Below are 17,658 nucleotides of genomic sequence, written 5' to 3'. Positions count from 1 at the left end.
GTTGATAAAGAAAACTTCACTAATTTTTAAAAACTTTATTTTTTTTATTGGCACAGGTATTTGAAAATAGAATCATCCTATATATGGTTTTAAATATTATTAATGTTATGATCACAATAAGATGTTATTCCGATGAGGAAGGTTTAAAAACCATTCCTTCTTAAAGCTAACTAATATTATTTGGTAAACCATTGTATTACATAACAGGAAATAAAAATAATAAATATTGTCCATTGGACAGTATTTTAAAGGTACACTGTTTTCTATAAATATATACAGGATGGGTCAAAAATAATTGATATTCAGTAACAATGAGCCAACAATTGATAAGCTTTTTGATTTATCAGTTTCCTTTCTTTCTGAATTTAAGTACAAAAATGAACAAAATATATAATAAATAATAATTTATTATCTTTTGCTCCACCCTGTTATGCCTAGTAACAATTTTGGTGGGTTTTTATTGCAACACTATTCATCACATAAATTAACAGTACAATTAAGTCTACAGGAAGTTTAACATAATAATTAATAAAGGGTATAAAACGCCATAATACATAAAAAATAACGGAATGAGTCGATAAAAACTACTTTAACATCCAGAACTATACAAGAAAATCTTTTTTAATACGCGGTAAGTTCATTGCACCTGGTTCGTACTGAGTACTACTTCTCACTAATTTCGTTTTTGACCTCTGGAAAGTAAAAGGTTAGTTATTCGGAGAAGCGTATAAAGTGCGATTGAACGTACAATTTTTTTATCCTTCTCTTTGCCTAAATCCTTTTTCATTTGTGCCTTCTGTTGTGCTTGACGTGCTTGTGCTGCTAAATTTTTTGGGACAGTCCATAGCGTTTGTCCGGTTTTTAACACAGTTTCCATAATACACACACAATTAGCTGCCACATTCAGCTGCTTAGATCGCTCTTCTGGAGTCATTTTGTTATCCAGCAATTTTCTGGTCCTAAAATTATTTAAAACATTTAGTTATATATATTTTTTATAATCATTTATTTAACTTACTTGGCAAGCAATAATTTCGGAGGGAAAAATGATGGTGCAGTAATGGTTGCGACATTATGAAGTCCCATCCGGTTTTTGCTTTGGTTTTCGATTACATTCAATAAAAATTCAAGTATGACTCTAAAGGTGTTCCGGTGTTCTATGGGAAGCATTAAAACTAGTAAGTTTAATGCTCGCCTTTTGTCTTGGGAATCTGCGATCGCTACAATATATTAATTTATGATTATTTGAAAATATACAGTGTCTCATAAATAATTTAACAGCACAGATTCCTTTAAAAAAATAGAGTTTAATTAAATAATCGGCATGACCTCCATTTTTCTCAAAACATTTTAAAATTCTTTTACTGAAAGATCGCCGAATCTTAAAAAATAATTGCTCATTTCGAAATGACTCAGCAGCAATCAATACTTTTACTATTAATTTCATGTATCCCCCAATATGCAAAAAAATCTAATGGGTAAAAGAGCGGGCCAAGGTCTCACGTCATACGCAATAAGTAACAATAACTAACGGAATTAATAATAAGAACCCAATAAAAGGTAATAGATAACGTTACTAAATATGTGAGTTTGAATTTTTATAACAAAAACATTGACAATGAAATTTATAATTCATCCTCATATTTTAACTTGAAGTTAGAAAATAAAATTTTATCTTTAGAACATTAAAAACTTTAAATGTAAATGTCTCGAAAAAAGTTAATCGTAGCGGGATTTTTCAAAATTTTCATTTTTTTAAGCAAAACTGTTCGCACAATGCATATTTTATTTCTGACAAGCCTAAAAAGTTACGACTTTTAAAAAACTCAAAATGTTAAGCTGCTAGCGCTCTCTATGACATAATTTTAAGATTTGCTATATAAAAATAAACCCATTATCCAAATTTTGTTAGAAACAAAGAATAAATGCCAAATTAATAAACAAAATTAAAAAAAATTACATTAGTTTATCACCCTGTCAGTTGTCCTTGACTTTCGGAATAGGAAAATTCAACTGAGTTTAATTTTTTTTTAAAGAAATCTGCTGTTAAATTATTTACCATTATTTATAATTATAAAGAAAACAGATATAATATACTTATTACTTACATCCAGCTTTATAAAACATATCAAACAATTCCATAGTAAAGACAGGATCAGGTAACTCTCTCAGCAATTTTTTAAGTACTCCAGTCAGTTCATGTGCAGTAGCGTGCTTTAATAGTTCCTCCACGTGCCTCCTATTGTGGTAAAATTTCATTTCAATTTCAGTACATAAAGTTTCTAGTTTTTGCTTTTGTCCGGCCACCCTAAGTATTCCATCTTCTGCAATACACCTAGTGTTGAGCTGGTTTATTATGCTTTGGAAAACTTGTGGTACCATGGAGTTATCTGTGGGCGTTGGCATGTCCCGCATTACCAACGTTGACAGGTTCACCCCAAACACATTTCCTCCTATAAATTAACAATTAAACTACTGTGAAAGGATAAAGGTAGGTGAATGTTACCTTTGTTCTTTGTACTGGCCTTTTTCTTAAAATAACTTATCTTATGTTGGTCAAATATGGCAACTACCTCCACGTAAAGTAGTGGTTTTAAATACTGATACTCACTATCACTAAGTTCGTCTATGCTCACTCCGTCCTCCAATTCCCAACTCTAAAAACCCTGATTCATTAAAATAGGTTTTAATTAAAAAGTTGTAGCTTACCCTCGAATCACAATGATTAAGTTCACTTTGCCTAATCAGTCCCTCAAAACTTAAAGATTCATTGTCATTATTAGGTTCGTTACAATGAATATATACGGTGCTGCAATGGTGATTTGTATTATTGTTACTAGTTCTAGTCAGCTGAGTATGGAAGTTTGGAGTAGGTTCCGCAAAAGGTTCCTAGAAAAAAATCACATTTATTAACTTCAACTCGAAATTAAAATTATAATTATTACCAACGGAACATAAAAAATCGACTTCATATTGCTTATAAGACTGATTGAGCGAAAATAATTGTTCAAATGATGATAGGTAATAACAGACTTGAGGTGTTATCAATTTGGTAGTGAAGAATAAAGAATGCATCATAAACATTAATGGGTTTAATATCTACGACTGCATAATAAAATCGATAGAATACATAGCAAATTGGTAAAAAATCACGGTTTAAGCATGTACAGTGTGTGCATTCAAAATGGATTGTACCTTACCGTATTTTGGACTTTGAGGGGTTGTAAATTAGACTCCGTGGTAGGGTCACTACCACTTCTATCCCTAAGCGGACGGATTGGCGGAAAAACATTTTCTACCAAAGGTTGATAGCCCTTCAGAACAACATTTTCAGACCCTAAGTGTGCTATATCACCCTTATTGTCGTGCCTAGTAAACTTCTTACTTTGCAAAGGTTCGCTTGAGGTTGATTTGATTTTCGTTTTGGCGTTCACATGATGCGTATGCTCTAATGGACTAAAAATACAATACATACGATCATTAATACCTTGAAAAACATAATATGTTTAAAAAAATTTAATCGATTATGTAAAATTTTATTAATACTATGTTTTGGACGAGGCTTATACTGGTTCTATAAAATACCAAGGCCGAACTGTTGACATTAACATTAAAAACTAATCTACCGATTTTTCCTTTTAAGCAGAGCAAGTATTCCATGCACTATCATGCCGAAGTTATTCACATATTTTCCCGCAACATTATTTTACTTTTATCCGACACATGTGCCTTAACGGCATCCATTCTTGAAACACGTACAAAACTAAACCATTGCAAATAAAAAACAACAAGAGTAAACATCGCAAAAGATAATGTAAATGGCTAATGAAATATGCATATCTTCTCCATGATAATTCCTGCCAATATATTTGAGTTACGCGAGTCAGCAAGTTAATTTGAATTTTATTATAGCGATCAGATTGTAGACGAATAATATTAATATGTATTGCTAATAATACCTTGCTACAGATACACGCCATATTATAACAATTTCAAGAATTGTTCAGCAGCAGTATTATTTACTTAAACAACACTACTTCCATAATAATTTACTTTTAATTGATCAAATGCATATCGGCGCAGATGTTCAATAACAAGCAAAAGACTTATAATTCGATTTAAATCACTACTATTACCGCAAATTTATTTTAATTGCGTTAGGCTTTATTAGGGAGTATTATCTTGCGGCGCTTAAACTTTTAGTACTAAATATTCTTTTTTTTACAAATTTTAATGTACAGAATAATTCATTTTGGATAGCCATGGAAAAATCACAGGAAGACCAATTGGATGGAACCGTTAAGATTTTTTTGAGAAAACTTTCATGCAATATGAAATTTTAAGATTTCTTAATTCGTCTCAATCTATAAATATTTCACTGTATTTTAGAGATAAATACTGTATAAAATCCCTTTTCTTGCCTTTTTTATATTGCTTATTAACTACCTAAGTTTTTCGTGTGTAAATTCACTATAGGATCTATTAGGTATTTTTCAATAAGGGTTAAAGTATTATTATCCATTACTTATTTAAGCTAAAGTAGGTTTAGTGTTAATTTTTATTGTTGTCACACATTTTTGTTTTTACCTATAGTTGGACTTATAAAACACAGAAAAAATCCGTCGCATGATAAAGAAATTAAAAAAAAAACTACATTAAAATACAAAAAATCACAATAACGCGTGCAAAACCGTAACACACAATCACAACCTTAGGTGTTAATAAAAACACTATTCATCTTATTATTCAATTAATGGTTAATAAAAACAAATAAACATCTAAACAGATATGGGTGCACATGAGTAACTAAGTTTTTGTCTATGAATATTGAAACAATGGGCATTTAAACTTTATTCGGTCTTATCAAACGATGATTCCAGGTATATTTAATGGTAATAAAAGCCCCATCGAGAAAGGAGAATATTAATTTGCACTACACTCTTAAGGCAATTATTATTAAATTGTCAATGTAAATTTATTTATTTATTGAATACTTTACAAACACACAACTATGGACTAGTTAACATAAAAATAAGAAAATAATAAAAGCAAAAAAAAAAACAAAAAGAAGAAACCTAACACAATGGAGAATTTATAGCAAAGCCTTTAAATTTTTGAGACTAATGTTAAACAGATCTGTTTGACTCTCACAGAGAGTTTCATTAGTTACTACCATCATTCTATTAAAAGGAGATATACTATTTGGATCTACACTAAATAATTTTTTATTATTTAGGATGTAATAAAGATATTAGACTTACAGTTAAAATATCCAACATAGATTTATATGAAACTTTCAAAGGATATGTGTTGTTTTGAAAAAACAGTTGAAATTGAGAAAACCGTTAATTAAAAATGATCTGAAGAATTTTTTTAAGAAGAAATCTGGCTGTAAATCGAAAATAGCCTGAAAATGTTAAAAAAAGTGGAGGCTGCCTTAGTAGTATTTTATAGGTCAATATTTACAAGAAAACAATAGTTGTTCACTTTACCCATGAATCATGCAAATTTTAAAGTCTAGATATCTAAGGTCTAGATATCTAATAAATTATTTATAATGTATGCAACAGGTAAGCTCCATCAGAAATGAGTGATTTAGAACGTTTTGTGCAAACAGTAGGCGAAAAATCCTAATTAACAAACTTGATTTGATTATTTTTATGTAGATTTTGGCATTTTCATTTATAATTTGAATAATAAAATAGCCTATGAACAAACAAATTTATAAGCCCTATCCGCCATTTGGGTGGTCTCTAGGAAGCATAATAATTAAGGGGAAAATAATAATATTCATGAACTTTTTTTTAATCCTTGAAATGAAATTACTGCATTAGAATTATGCGCATACACATGACCGCGAGATGTCAGACTATAAAAACGTAGGCGTCATTTTAATGTTTTCTGTCAACATTTTTGCAAATCAATTTTTTGAGTAAAACAAGTTATTTAAAATTCCAATGCATGCAAACATATTAGCATAAATTAGCGGTTAAAAACCAAAACAACCATATCGAAGCATGCATTATACTCAACAACCAATTAATAACATACCCACGATTACAACTACTATTATACTGTCTATATGGAGTGCTCATAACTTTTCTCAGTTTCTTCTTTTTGCAGCAGATGCCCCACTTTTTTGGCATCAACGGTATCAAAAACGAAAAACTATTACATATTTTATTATTAAAAAAATTCATTAATAAATTGGCGAATGGGCGAGGGAAGTGCACCGTGCAATATCCCATCGGGTGATTAATATTTTTTTAGTCATGTAACTAAATTTAGCGGGAGATAATAAGGTAGCGGATGTAAGTAATTTTTTTTTGGCATGTTTCTGCCTATTTTCATCAAATAACCCGAAAAAAAAAAGGGGGGCCAATAAACTATGCGAATAATTAAATTATACTTACAACGGAGGTAGTGAGGAAAGCTGATGATCTTCGTCTGAAGTGAGATCTTCGTTATGAGAATTGGGATTATCTCCAGAATCTAAGGAGTCTGGAGTGGCGCTTCTCGACCTGGTACCAGTACTTGAAGTCTATAAATTGAAAATTTCAAATTTACTCTGCACGAATCAATCGGGTCCAATTTCACCTCGATATTCCAAGCGACATCCCTAACATCTTGCCGGTATTTTCTGCGCGGTTGTCTGCTGCGCAGGGTTTTATTAAGGGTGGCGACACGCGACCTAACGGTTTGAGCTTGTTTTTCAGTCAAATGCTTCTGCCTAACTGAGTCTATCACAATATTATCGGAGATTTCTTTGCCTTGATGGTAAAGTTGGTTTAGGTTTGATAGGCCGGCTTTTAATAAGAAATCAGTTGCTTGTTCGGCCTCTGAAAGTAAAAAAGAAATGTATGTTATCGTATCGTGCAAAAGAAAACGACATTATGTTCTTGTGAGTAGACTTTGCTGTTGTTTTATTTGTTCTACTTAAAATGTTTTGAAAGTTAGTATTTGAATGGAAGCTACATTATAAAGAGTGAAATGTAAGTTAAAAGTCCTTTTGGGGTTCTATTGTCGAAAGTTTCCAGATATTTGACGCAACAACTAAATGTACAAACAGAAGATACCAGATTAGCTGTTCAATATAATTGACAGTGCTCAATTAGAAAATAAATAGGATTAAATCTTTTATCAAATTTCAAACACTTCAGGCTTATATTATTGAACCTATATACCTTATCAAGTAATAATCCCTAATTATATATGATCCCCATATTATGATTATAAATTAATTGACAGCTTGTATATTAATGTGCTGCGTATATATAATTTTTATTAACAATTCTTGGGTTGCGTTGCCATATATTTATAAACTCACCATTGGGTATGTGTTCTTCTACCTCTAAATTATTGATATCATGCTGAGTATCCTTGACTTCATCTAAATAATATCTCAGAAGGTCTTCAGATTCCATAACTTGATTCGTTTATTTTGGCCGATACATTCCTCTTGCCCCTGAAAGAGAAAGTGTCCATGTGAATTTTGACTAAATTAATTTAATAAATAAATATTATATTAAACCTTCTATAGTAAGTAAGAGTGAATCAGTTTTGGCGAAACGTCTGAATTTCAAGGCGGGGTCAAGTACCGGAAAAAAGTACACACACACACAAAAGCTTTCTCATCTTAATGGTCGATGAACAACTCATATGCAGTGTGTATTAAGTAATTTCTTTTTTTTTGATGTTTTAATGAATATGATGTTTTTTTATTAACTTCCTTAATTACAACAAGGATGATATAACTATGATTATCTTATTGTTACCTTATAAGCTCTATTAATCAATTTTTACCACTCTAATAATTAATTAACTTAATTGATTTTCAAGTGCAAATCTTAAACCAACCATTTAAGACAATGGTACTTATCAATGAATACTGGCTATTGTGCAAACGAGGACAGCCAACCCACATACGTTTTTATCTTAAAAAAAAAATTAGTTCAACAACGATAATTTAAAAATTGAGAAACCACGACTTAAAATTGTAGACATTATTTATTTGTATGGGGCGCACCTTTTAAAAATTCAACGGGTATTGTATAATTTCATTTCTAGGACACCGATGAACTATACCCTCATAGCACAGATTGTTTAGGATCCACTTAAAATGTTGATTAATTTTCTTTGACATTAATATAGAGGAGTTCCTGAGGATGGATTTGAGGGTAAAAATATTAATCTCGGTTAAGGATTTGGGTAATTAGTCTTTTTTTGACAATATTTTGATGAACCAATTGAAATATTCTTAAAAGGATGTTGGGTAGAAAAGGGGTTTTTCTTGCTCAATAATTTCATGTAAAAGCGTTTTTAGTATATTAAACACTTTCTGAGTTAAAGCCAATTTTGTCAATTAATGACCACCAAATTTTTTTTGAGGATTTTTTAATATTTTTCCTTTTAATGGAAGTCCTGCAGATGGATTTTAGGTAATAAAATTGTCAGTATTCTTGAGATAATTTTCAGCAAATAATAAGACAGTCTTAAAAGAGTCATAGCAGTAGGTTCTTATCCTAATATTATATTAAAATTGTTTTTTATTACTAAAAATTAAGGAGGCTACAAAAAAGTTCTAGACACATATAAGATACCTCATGTCCTCGAGGGCCTTAACTATATTATATCAGGAAATAAAAAGTTTTTGAGAAAAATTAAAATTTAAGATTTTTTTTAATTTTTACATTTTGAGCATTTTACTAATTAGTTAATAACTTTTTAACTATTAAAGATAGAAACGTGAATCAAAAACTAACGTATACACCCAAACTCAAAGCACATTCTATATTAGAATATTTTTTTTGAGAAACCAATAGTTTTTGAGAAAACTGAAAAGTTCAGATTTATGCCATTTTTACGTTTCGAGCATTTTACTAATAAGTCGATAACTTTTTAACTATCGAAGATAGAAACACGAATCAAAAACTGACATGTACACCTTAACACATAGCACATTTTAGATTAGAATACATTTTTCTGAAAAACCAATAGTATTTGAAATAAATCAAAATTTAAAATTAGTTGATAACATTTTAACTATTGAAAATAGAAACATAAATCAAAAAATGACAGGTACATCCGAACACATTGCATATAATTTTAAAGTAAAATATTGTTTTCTGAAAAACCAATAGTTTTTGAGAAATATTAAAATTTCAAATGTTTGCCATTTTCACAATTTAAATAATTAGTTGATATACTTTTTAACTATTAATGATAGAACGAAAAATAGAAAGATCTATTAAGTAGTAGTTTTAAGATTACTATTTCATTATTAATCGCCTACAAAACATTTTTAATGCTTCTGAAGATGACACATTAATGCCAAAACGTTGGCCTAATGACGACAAATATTTAAATAAACCACCCAAAAGTCTTTTTTTTTGCCACATGGAATGTGCAATATACCACTGCGCACGTCAATATGCCGAGAAGTCTGCGCCGGCGTGTTATTCCCAACTACCACAAAGTCTCTTTTAATTAAGTTCCAATTCTGATTAAACCAAAACAAATTAATTTAAAGAATTCACATTTTTGACCATATCATATAAAAGAACCACTAAAAAAAATTACGAAATAACGCAAGTACTACAAATCGGTTTCCATTTTAAACACTTTCACGCTTTGACCCCAAAATTTCGTTGAGTCGCTCGTAGTTGAATAGATAAATAATTATTAAAACAACCGATTGACAAGTCTACTACAAGTAATTTTTTTTATTCTCGAACGCGCATTCATTATGTTGTCCATCCAGCGAGAATAATGCCCGCAATTTTCTGACCTAGTAAAGCTGCATAAGGCGAAAATTAGCTTCGCCGCAGAAAAATTGCCACTTACAATAAAATCATATTAGGCTTTCACGAGGTTTACTTTACTTAAAGTTTTATTTTTTCTTAATTTATGGTTTTAGTGTTGAACAAATCGGTGCGGCTTCCACCAACATCCGCCTTTGATTAGAAGCGCGTCAGTGCGCATGTATTTTTGTCGCGACAAGCTGGGATGAGGCAGAACACGTCTGCGGCAAAGTCCTATCGGCCATTTTGAATTATCAGCTCATATAATTACAATTCATAATCAACTTTTTGGCCCCTTTTAACCATATATGACCTATCCAACTAACCTATACTATAATTTGAATAAATCCGAAACAAAACACTTAAATGTCTCGATTTGACACGGATCATTCCTAAAAAAAGTCCATTATTCTCAAGGTAAGTTTAGTAACAGAAAGTCAAAGAGCAGATTAAAATGCCGTGCAAGGATAAGCGCTAAAAATACGCAAGAAAAAAAGGTACAAGAGCGATACTGGTTAAATTTCTTATTTTCATTTTCGTTATTTACGGCGCAAAAAGGTGGGATTTATAACAGTGCTAAATTGCGCGGTACTTCTTTATAATATTTAAAAATCATTTAGCTATAAAAAAATGACGTATGTACATATTATTCGTGTATATTATCTACAACGCACCTAAACTGTTCAAATATTTGTGTGAAGATGTAAAGACGCTAATACTTGATTCCTTTACATTAAAATTAAATTTTTTTATAAATAAATCATAAGGCTTGGCACACTGCTTGAAACTAATTAAATATATGCATTTTAATCAGTTTTTACATTATATCATACAAAACATTACATAACGCCAATGCTATCCATTTGATAATGAAACATTTATGTCTATCACACCTTCACACTCCTATCACTTTCATTTTTTTTCTCAGATAATGCTTATATACCGTAAGTACATACCTCCCAACACTCCGGCACAACTTTTACTACAAACTAATATACACTAAAAACATAATGATAATATACAAATATTAACTGCATATAGTCAGATAAACGATAGCAATGTTTGCTTACAACCTTGTTTTATTTGAGAATTCAGTGGTGTAACCGTTTCGATTTTGGATTCTAATAAAATCCCATATATGCCCCCTCTGAGCTTCAGCTATATTAAAACCATATTAATGAATATTTCATTTTTAGTTCATAATATTAAGAGAAAACACGATATTTATACCCACCTTATTATATAATTTTTGTATAATGTGATCTAGTTATAGAAGGTTTCCCTATAATAGTCACCACATTTTATTGCTTATGTATTTGTTAAATAATAAATTATAATTGAGTTAAGGCGAGTAGTATTATGGAGGATATTAATGCTTGTCAAATAATACAGGGCAGAAGATCTTAACTAGAAATGCGATAGAAGGGAAAACTTGAAAGTTCAATAAACTTCCTATTTTCCCTCTTGATACGATTATCTAAATAATTCTATCTAAACAAGTTACAGTATGATTTGTTGATCTTTTAGTGAAATTACTACCTAATGCACTTAACCTAGATAACTATAAAATAATACCTACTTATATATTCTGGCTATTTTATGTAAACTTGCATGCGTGTGGTCATTAACAGAAATATTCCTTATTGCGGATCTAGCTATAAGAGGGCGTGGATCGATCGATGGCTGATATGCTTTTAACACAAATATGAAATGCTTAATATCATATTAAAAAATACTTGACGTGAAAGTACAAATGCGTTATTAACATGTTTGAGGTCAATTACTAAAATCTAATTAGTAAGTTGTAGGCATCTTGAACCTTTTTAAAACCTTGATCCATCCGAAGGCAGTTTTTCGAATCAAGAACAGTGATTAAAGGCGAACAGGTTAGCCATAGAAAAACAGCAGAATTATATGATACCTAATTTTTTTTTGAAGCTTGTTGTTTTACGGTGTGTGGTTCTACCAAGAGGAAATTATTCAATTGACTGAAAGTGAAAGGAAAAACTATTTATAATTGCCGAAAAATTAATATGATTTTAATTAAAAACTTATTATGATTAGTATGTGTTAATTGCGCATCATTTTTGATTAAAAATAAATATATTGTGTAAAACTTTTCATAACTTGATTAGCACTGCATGGACTGATAAGCAATAAATAATAGTATAGTAGCCTCATTACAATAATTCAATAAAATCAGCCAAGTGATGAAAATTCCACTTTATATTGAGGTTTCTACCTTAAATTGAGAAATTAGGCAACAAGCAATGAATAATACATTGTTTATAATACTTTTCAACTACTTACAATGACTGATAAAAATCTATTACTCACATGAGATTTATAAGGGAAATGTCTCATTTGATAAGAATTTACAGATTTTAAGTTTACATTTAGGCTAAGAAATTCACATGAATTGAGTTAAACTATGCCATTAATATTAGTCATCCTGATTATCTTTAATGGGCCTATCTAATTTTTAACCTTCATCATTGCTATCCCATTATTTTAACTCTCCAAGGTTTTAGGTTTTTTAACTTCTCTATTACGTTATTCATTACTACCTGAAACGTATTAAAATGACACATAAAAGAGGTTATCATGTCTGAAAACAAAAATATCAACTTTTCTTAATATATAAGAACCAACATAAATTGCAGGAGTAATAACTGGCAAATATAAATTTAAAGATTGACATTCACCTTGGTATGTGTACCTAAGTATACCAACAACAGTAATCAGATAATTTAACATGCAACACATATGGTAACGCCGTGCATACCTAAGCAGTAGAAATGGTCCTGAATAAAAATTCTTTTAGACCTGTTGTGGTTCACAAAACAACGGTTTAATTAAATTGTCACCAAATTTGCAAAATGGCCTCTTTGTACGATGTCTTAATTTAGGCAAACAAAGACATTAGAAAGCTTGGTCTGATGCCACACAAAAAAAGGACGAACTAAATTTGATGTACACCTCCCTGATTGCTTTTCTATTTTAAAACCAACTTCAAGGCCATGAAAATGCTAAAGAATAAATGGCCCATTTCAATGAAATTTTAAAGAAAAAGGTTAATGTTAAAATTGACTAGCATATCAAGAACAATCTCATAAAGTATCACCGTGTATTACCACTCCCTGGTAGCCAATATATTATGTAACAACTCTACATAAATGGGTAACAGTATGAACTCAAAGAAATATATTATTAAAATTTCATAAAAGATTTTTCACCTCAGGTAGGTTGCATAGGAAAAATAACATATGCTTTAACAGTTAGGTTTGACTTTTTAGAGTTAATGGGTTTTAATGCTAGAAAGTGCATTTTATTAATATGTATAGTAAATGAAAACCCTAGATTTTATATTGTTTAAGTTTTTATTGACTTTTTTGTTAACTTATAGGGATTTTATTGTTAAACTAAACTAAGGTACCCAGCCAAGAGCGGCCTGGGTTCAATTAATATTTCTTTGCACTCTTAGGACCTATATCAGATATAATTTGTATGATTCACAAGCATTTAACTCTCTTGGTCTCTTGACTGTGCTTTGTTTGAGTGTATATACTAAACAGTGTGGGGGTCAGTTTCAAGCTTACAAGGATATCCATTACTACAACACTTGTGCAATGAAGGAATTATCTAATAAAAAAAGCTTTTTATTCTATTGATGTAACTGTTTTAACAAACTCTTGTAATTTCTTTTTAAATAATCCTATATCATATTTTTTTATGTCTGCAAACTGTATGTTATAGCATGAATAAATTATTGAGTATTATTGAATTAATAAATTTAAGGGTGGCCAATCACAGTTTAAAAAAGGTTTGTCATTTGACTTAATTTAATTTATTTACTCACATTTGTCTGTATATGACTCAGTATATAATATATCTGGCCTAAGCCAGGGATTAAGATTAGATTTGTCACTTAAGCCAGGTTTATACAATATTCCGAGCAACATTCATTCAATTTGAAGGATAGTTACAATCACAATAAATTCAGGTTTCAAGCTTATTATTATGATAAAACTAGATCTACGGACATAAGGTACAAAATAAATAACATTTTTGGAATTTTTTAAGCTCTAAATCTAGTTCTAGTACTGTGCATTATGAAGATGTTACAGCTGAACAGAGCTGTTTGCAAAATTCTTTTCTTTAGTCTAATCATCAATTAAGTATGCATGATAGTCTTAATAGAATAAACATAAGTGCAATTAGATAGGAAAAGATTAGAAAGGCATTCATGTCTCCAGATCTCGACAAGGGAAAAAGTCCTGAAGGAATCCCTAGCAAGAATTTTAAAGTTCTGCTGCCATACTCTCTATTACCCTTTATATCTCATATTAAACAAGCCCCTACAAACAATTTTCTTGATATGTGGACACTCTTATATACCTATCATACCCATTCGTAAACATGTAGGGAGAAACAATGTCAAAAACAAATAAGTATTCATTCAGTGATTCCAATATTCTTTGAGCAGTATGTTATGTGGGTATTGCCGGTCCATGTTCAAGAAAAAATATTGTCTAGGCAACATGGTTTTAAGCTTGGAATTTATGTTCATACAAAACTTGTATCTGTTTACTAACTCTATCTTTGAAAATAGTCATAAAACTCATGCAAGATACACCGACTTTAGCAAGGCCTTTAACAAGCCCAGCCCTTTCTTAATGTTTGGTAGATGACCTAAACTTTACTGCAGCTGAGAATCTGAATAATATATACTGATACTGATACAAAATATTGACATTGGTTCTTCATGGTAATGACATGTTTCTAAACACACATTTATGAGATTTAGTCATCTAATAAATAAGCTGCCAGTACAATACTCTTTCAAGTATGTAATTCTTGAAGAGGTTAGTAAAATGAAGGATTTGGGGGTCTATCTGGACATCCTATTGACCTTTATTCTCATTTTGATCAAATAATTAATAGGGCAAATTGTATGTTAATATGTTGTATGTTACGTCACCTTTGTTAGGTCTATGCTGAAGTTTTGAAGTATTATTTTCTGATATAGCCAACTTGTTTGCAAAATTCTGTTCTTTGGTATATAGTCCAAATAATCATCCTAATCTAATTAACTATAAATTTTGAAAAAACGAAATATCTGGCATTTAGTTGTTCTAAGAAAAATGGACCCGGATTTTCAAGCTTACATATAAATCAACATCAACTGAATATTGAGGAAGCTCAATCCATTAAATATCTGGGTGTGTATATTGATAATTTATTAAAATGGAATATACATATCGAGAATGTCATAAAAAAACTTAGAGTAATTATATTTAAATTTAAACAAATTCAAAAAGAGGACTGAACTACAAAACATTACACACGATCACAATACTAGACATAAAAATAATAAGATAAATAAAACTGATAGAACATATAAAAGAATTGGGCAAAGATCTCTACAATTCTTGGGACCACATGTATACCGCTTCATTCCACAGAACTTATGAAATATTTTATATATTCCATCTTTTAAAACAGGCCTAAAAAAATGGTTACTGGAGCAAGGTAGAACAGCTTGCATAAAGTATATAACTTATATAGATTCTAAACCTAATTAACAAAAATAATCAAGACAATTTTGAAGTTAAATAATAGTGAATATTGGGATCAATGCGTGAGAATTCGTTTATTGTATTACTGGAATAAGGAGAGAAAAGAGAAAAAAGAAAGGGAGAGAAAGGGGAAGGAGAAAAAAAACTACAATAAAATTTTGATATATAGACTTAATGCTAACATGAACATTCATTGAATGGGATAGATTAAAACAGGAAAAATAATCCCTAATATAATGGGGCACTCATTTATTATTAATATAAAGTTTGCTTATTGTTGTATATATTAATGCTATTATTAGGTATTGGGTAAATTTAAGTTATAACTCTAAACCCACACACAAACCACTGGTTTCAGTGGGGTTTACTTATTATTTATTTCTTTACAGGCTTTAGAATTAAGGAAAGTAATATAGGTTAAATTGTAATTTGGAAATAAATAAAATAAATAAATAAATAAATCTCCATCCAGATTCTCATATAAATGATCAATTAATTATGAGAATTAGAAACATATTGAGAGAATTAATAAGATTCAAAATAAGTTTCTGAAATATTCTAGTTATATCTCTAGAGATCAGGTATAAATCTTACTAATGAATTGATATCTTCACTTAAATACATGAACTGACAGAAGGGAATATTATGATGTGTGTTTTACACAGAAGATCCTCAAGTATCTGGCTACTTTTAAAATTTATGTACCAGCTCGCCACACTCACAACCAATTCCTCTTGCATATTATTTACTTGATTGCTCAGTAAATAAAATCTCACTGTTAACAAGTATTGTGCAGAGCTTAATTAAATTAGCAGCTTAGAACATTATACTTTTCTAGATTGAAACTTATTATTATTGTAAGTTTGATCTAAGCTTAACTCTTGTAAAATGTGTTTTACATTAATAAATAAATAAATAAACTGTGTTGATTATATGAAAGTTGGTCTCAATGTTAGAACTTTTAAGCAAAGCATAATATTTCATTGAGGGAATTCTATTGGTCCAGCCATGTAATGCCTAATGTTTACAAAAATTATATTTATTTTTTTTACAACAAGAAAGTGAGGTTAAGATTTGTGTTTTTGTGTATAAGGATTGTTTTATATATTGTATAAACATCTAAAAATTCTGATTACAACTTTGATTATAATTATGTTGAGGATATTTATATTATTATACTTACTTTAAAGTCAATTAATATAAAGTGTAAACTATTTTTTAGTTAAATAATCAACATTTTGTCTAATGACTAATCTTTTGAATACTCACAAAGAGGGTAAAATATTTAATAAAAGATATTTGTTATATATGCCACATATGTATTACTAAATTGCTATAGTAACAAAACTGTATTTACCTGTTACAAACTCAGCTAATTTTATGTAATATTTGGATTACTAATAAGCACAATAAAAAAACAAATTTCTGGCCTGGCAGCCCACAACTTTTTGAAAAACAGTCTCAAAAATCAGGGATTTTATAGTAAAAATTGTTGTTCAGTTGACATAAAAATATAAATATTTACTGTTTCTACAAAAGCCCAACAAAACAGAAGGGTTCCTTACCTCCTTTTCACATAAAAGGTTAAAAAACCACTTTTGTTTCCATAAAACTACAGGACAAAAACCTTGATTAATCACCACAAACCTACGTAAAATCAACACGATTTGACGAAAACAACACCAAATAACAACGAGACGTTCCGTAACCCGGACGGACCTCTATGAATCTGAATTTATTCTCGCTGGTTGAAAAAACTTTTACTCCATTCCATCATTCATTCATTTTGACATATTCATTGGTCAAGGTGAATGACTGAATTTTCTCAGAATAAAAGGATCACGTGAACCTTAACTTACGTTAAGCATTGAAATAACGTGACCATAAGTATTTTGACGGAACGTTAGGAGAAGCATGTATGACTTAGAGCAAATAAACCTGTAGATGCTTTTGGCTCTAGTTGTTGTATTTAGTGGATTCCCATTATTCTTTGTCACATTTTGATGTATTTTTGCAAAGGTTTTATGTGTTTAAATTCTTTTCTAAGCCCAAATTACTTCAAGATTTGTAGGTTATGTTAGCACTTGGACTTGACAACTTTAATGGATTATGACATACCTTTAATCAACGAAGTATTTATAACTTATAATGCATACTGAAGTTGAATTCCTTTTTTAAATTTACATATTCTTATGCGGAACTTGAATTTAAGGTGGAATTGATTGTAAATTTACCCTAAAATGAATGAAATATTAACTGTCAATGTCAATAAAATCAGC

At 29.9% G+C, this 17,658-nt stretch overlaps 1 protein-coding gene across 2 annotated transcripts; it reads right to left on the bottom strand.

The window, feature by feature from the left end:
• Positions 1-20: 20 nt before the first annotated feature.
• LOC126748819 (rho GTPase-activating protein conundrum) lies at positions 21-17,110 on the bottom strand. 2 transcript variants are annotated; one of them, XM_050458299.1, is made up of 11 exons: positions 16,945-17,110; positions 7,328-7,465; positions 6,598-6,839; positions 6,414-6,541; positions 3,201-3,456; positions 2,710-2,889; positions 2,507-2,657; positions 2,109-2,453; positions 1,019-1,220; positions 749-959; positions 21-692 (listed from the first exon to the last, which is right to left on the bottom strand). In XM_050458299.1, exons 2-11 carry the CDS (start codon positions 7,422-7,424, stop codon positions 603-605), a joined length of 1,902 nt encoding a protein of 633 aa, XP_050314256.1. In that variant the 5' UTR covers positions 7,425-7,465; positions 16,945-17,110; the 3' UTR covers positions 21-602. The 2 variants fall into 2 exon arrangements, with proteins under 2 accessions (XP_050314256.1, XP_050314257.1); XM_050458300.1 differs by lacking the exon at positions 16,945-17,110 and adding an exon at positions 10,757-10,879.
• Between the last annotated feature and the right edge of the window lie 548 nt (positions 17,111-17,658).

This window comes from Anthonomus grandis, chromosome 22, assembly GCF_022605725.1.
Source record: "Anthonomus grandis grandis chromosome 22, icAntGran1.3, whole genome shotgun sequence".
Taxonomy (NCBI): Eukaryota; Metazoa; Arthropoda; class Insecta; order Coleoptera; family Curculionidae; genus Anthonomus; species Anthonomus grandis.
This window is presented reverse-complemented; position numbering and strand designations above follow the sequence as displayed.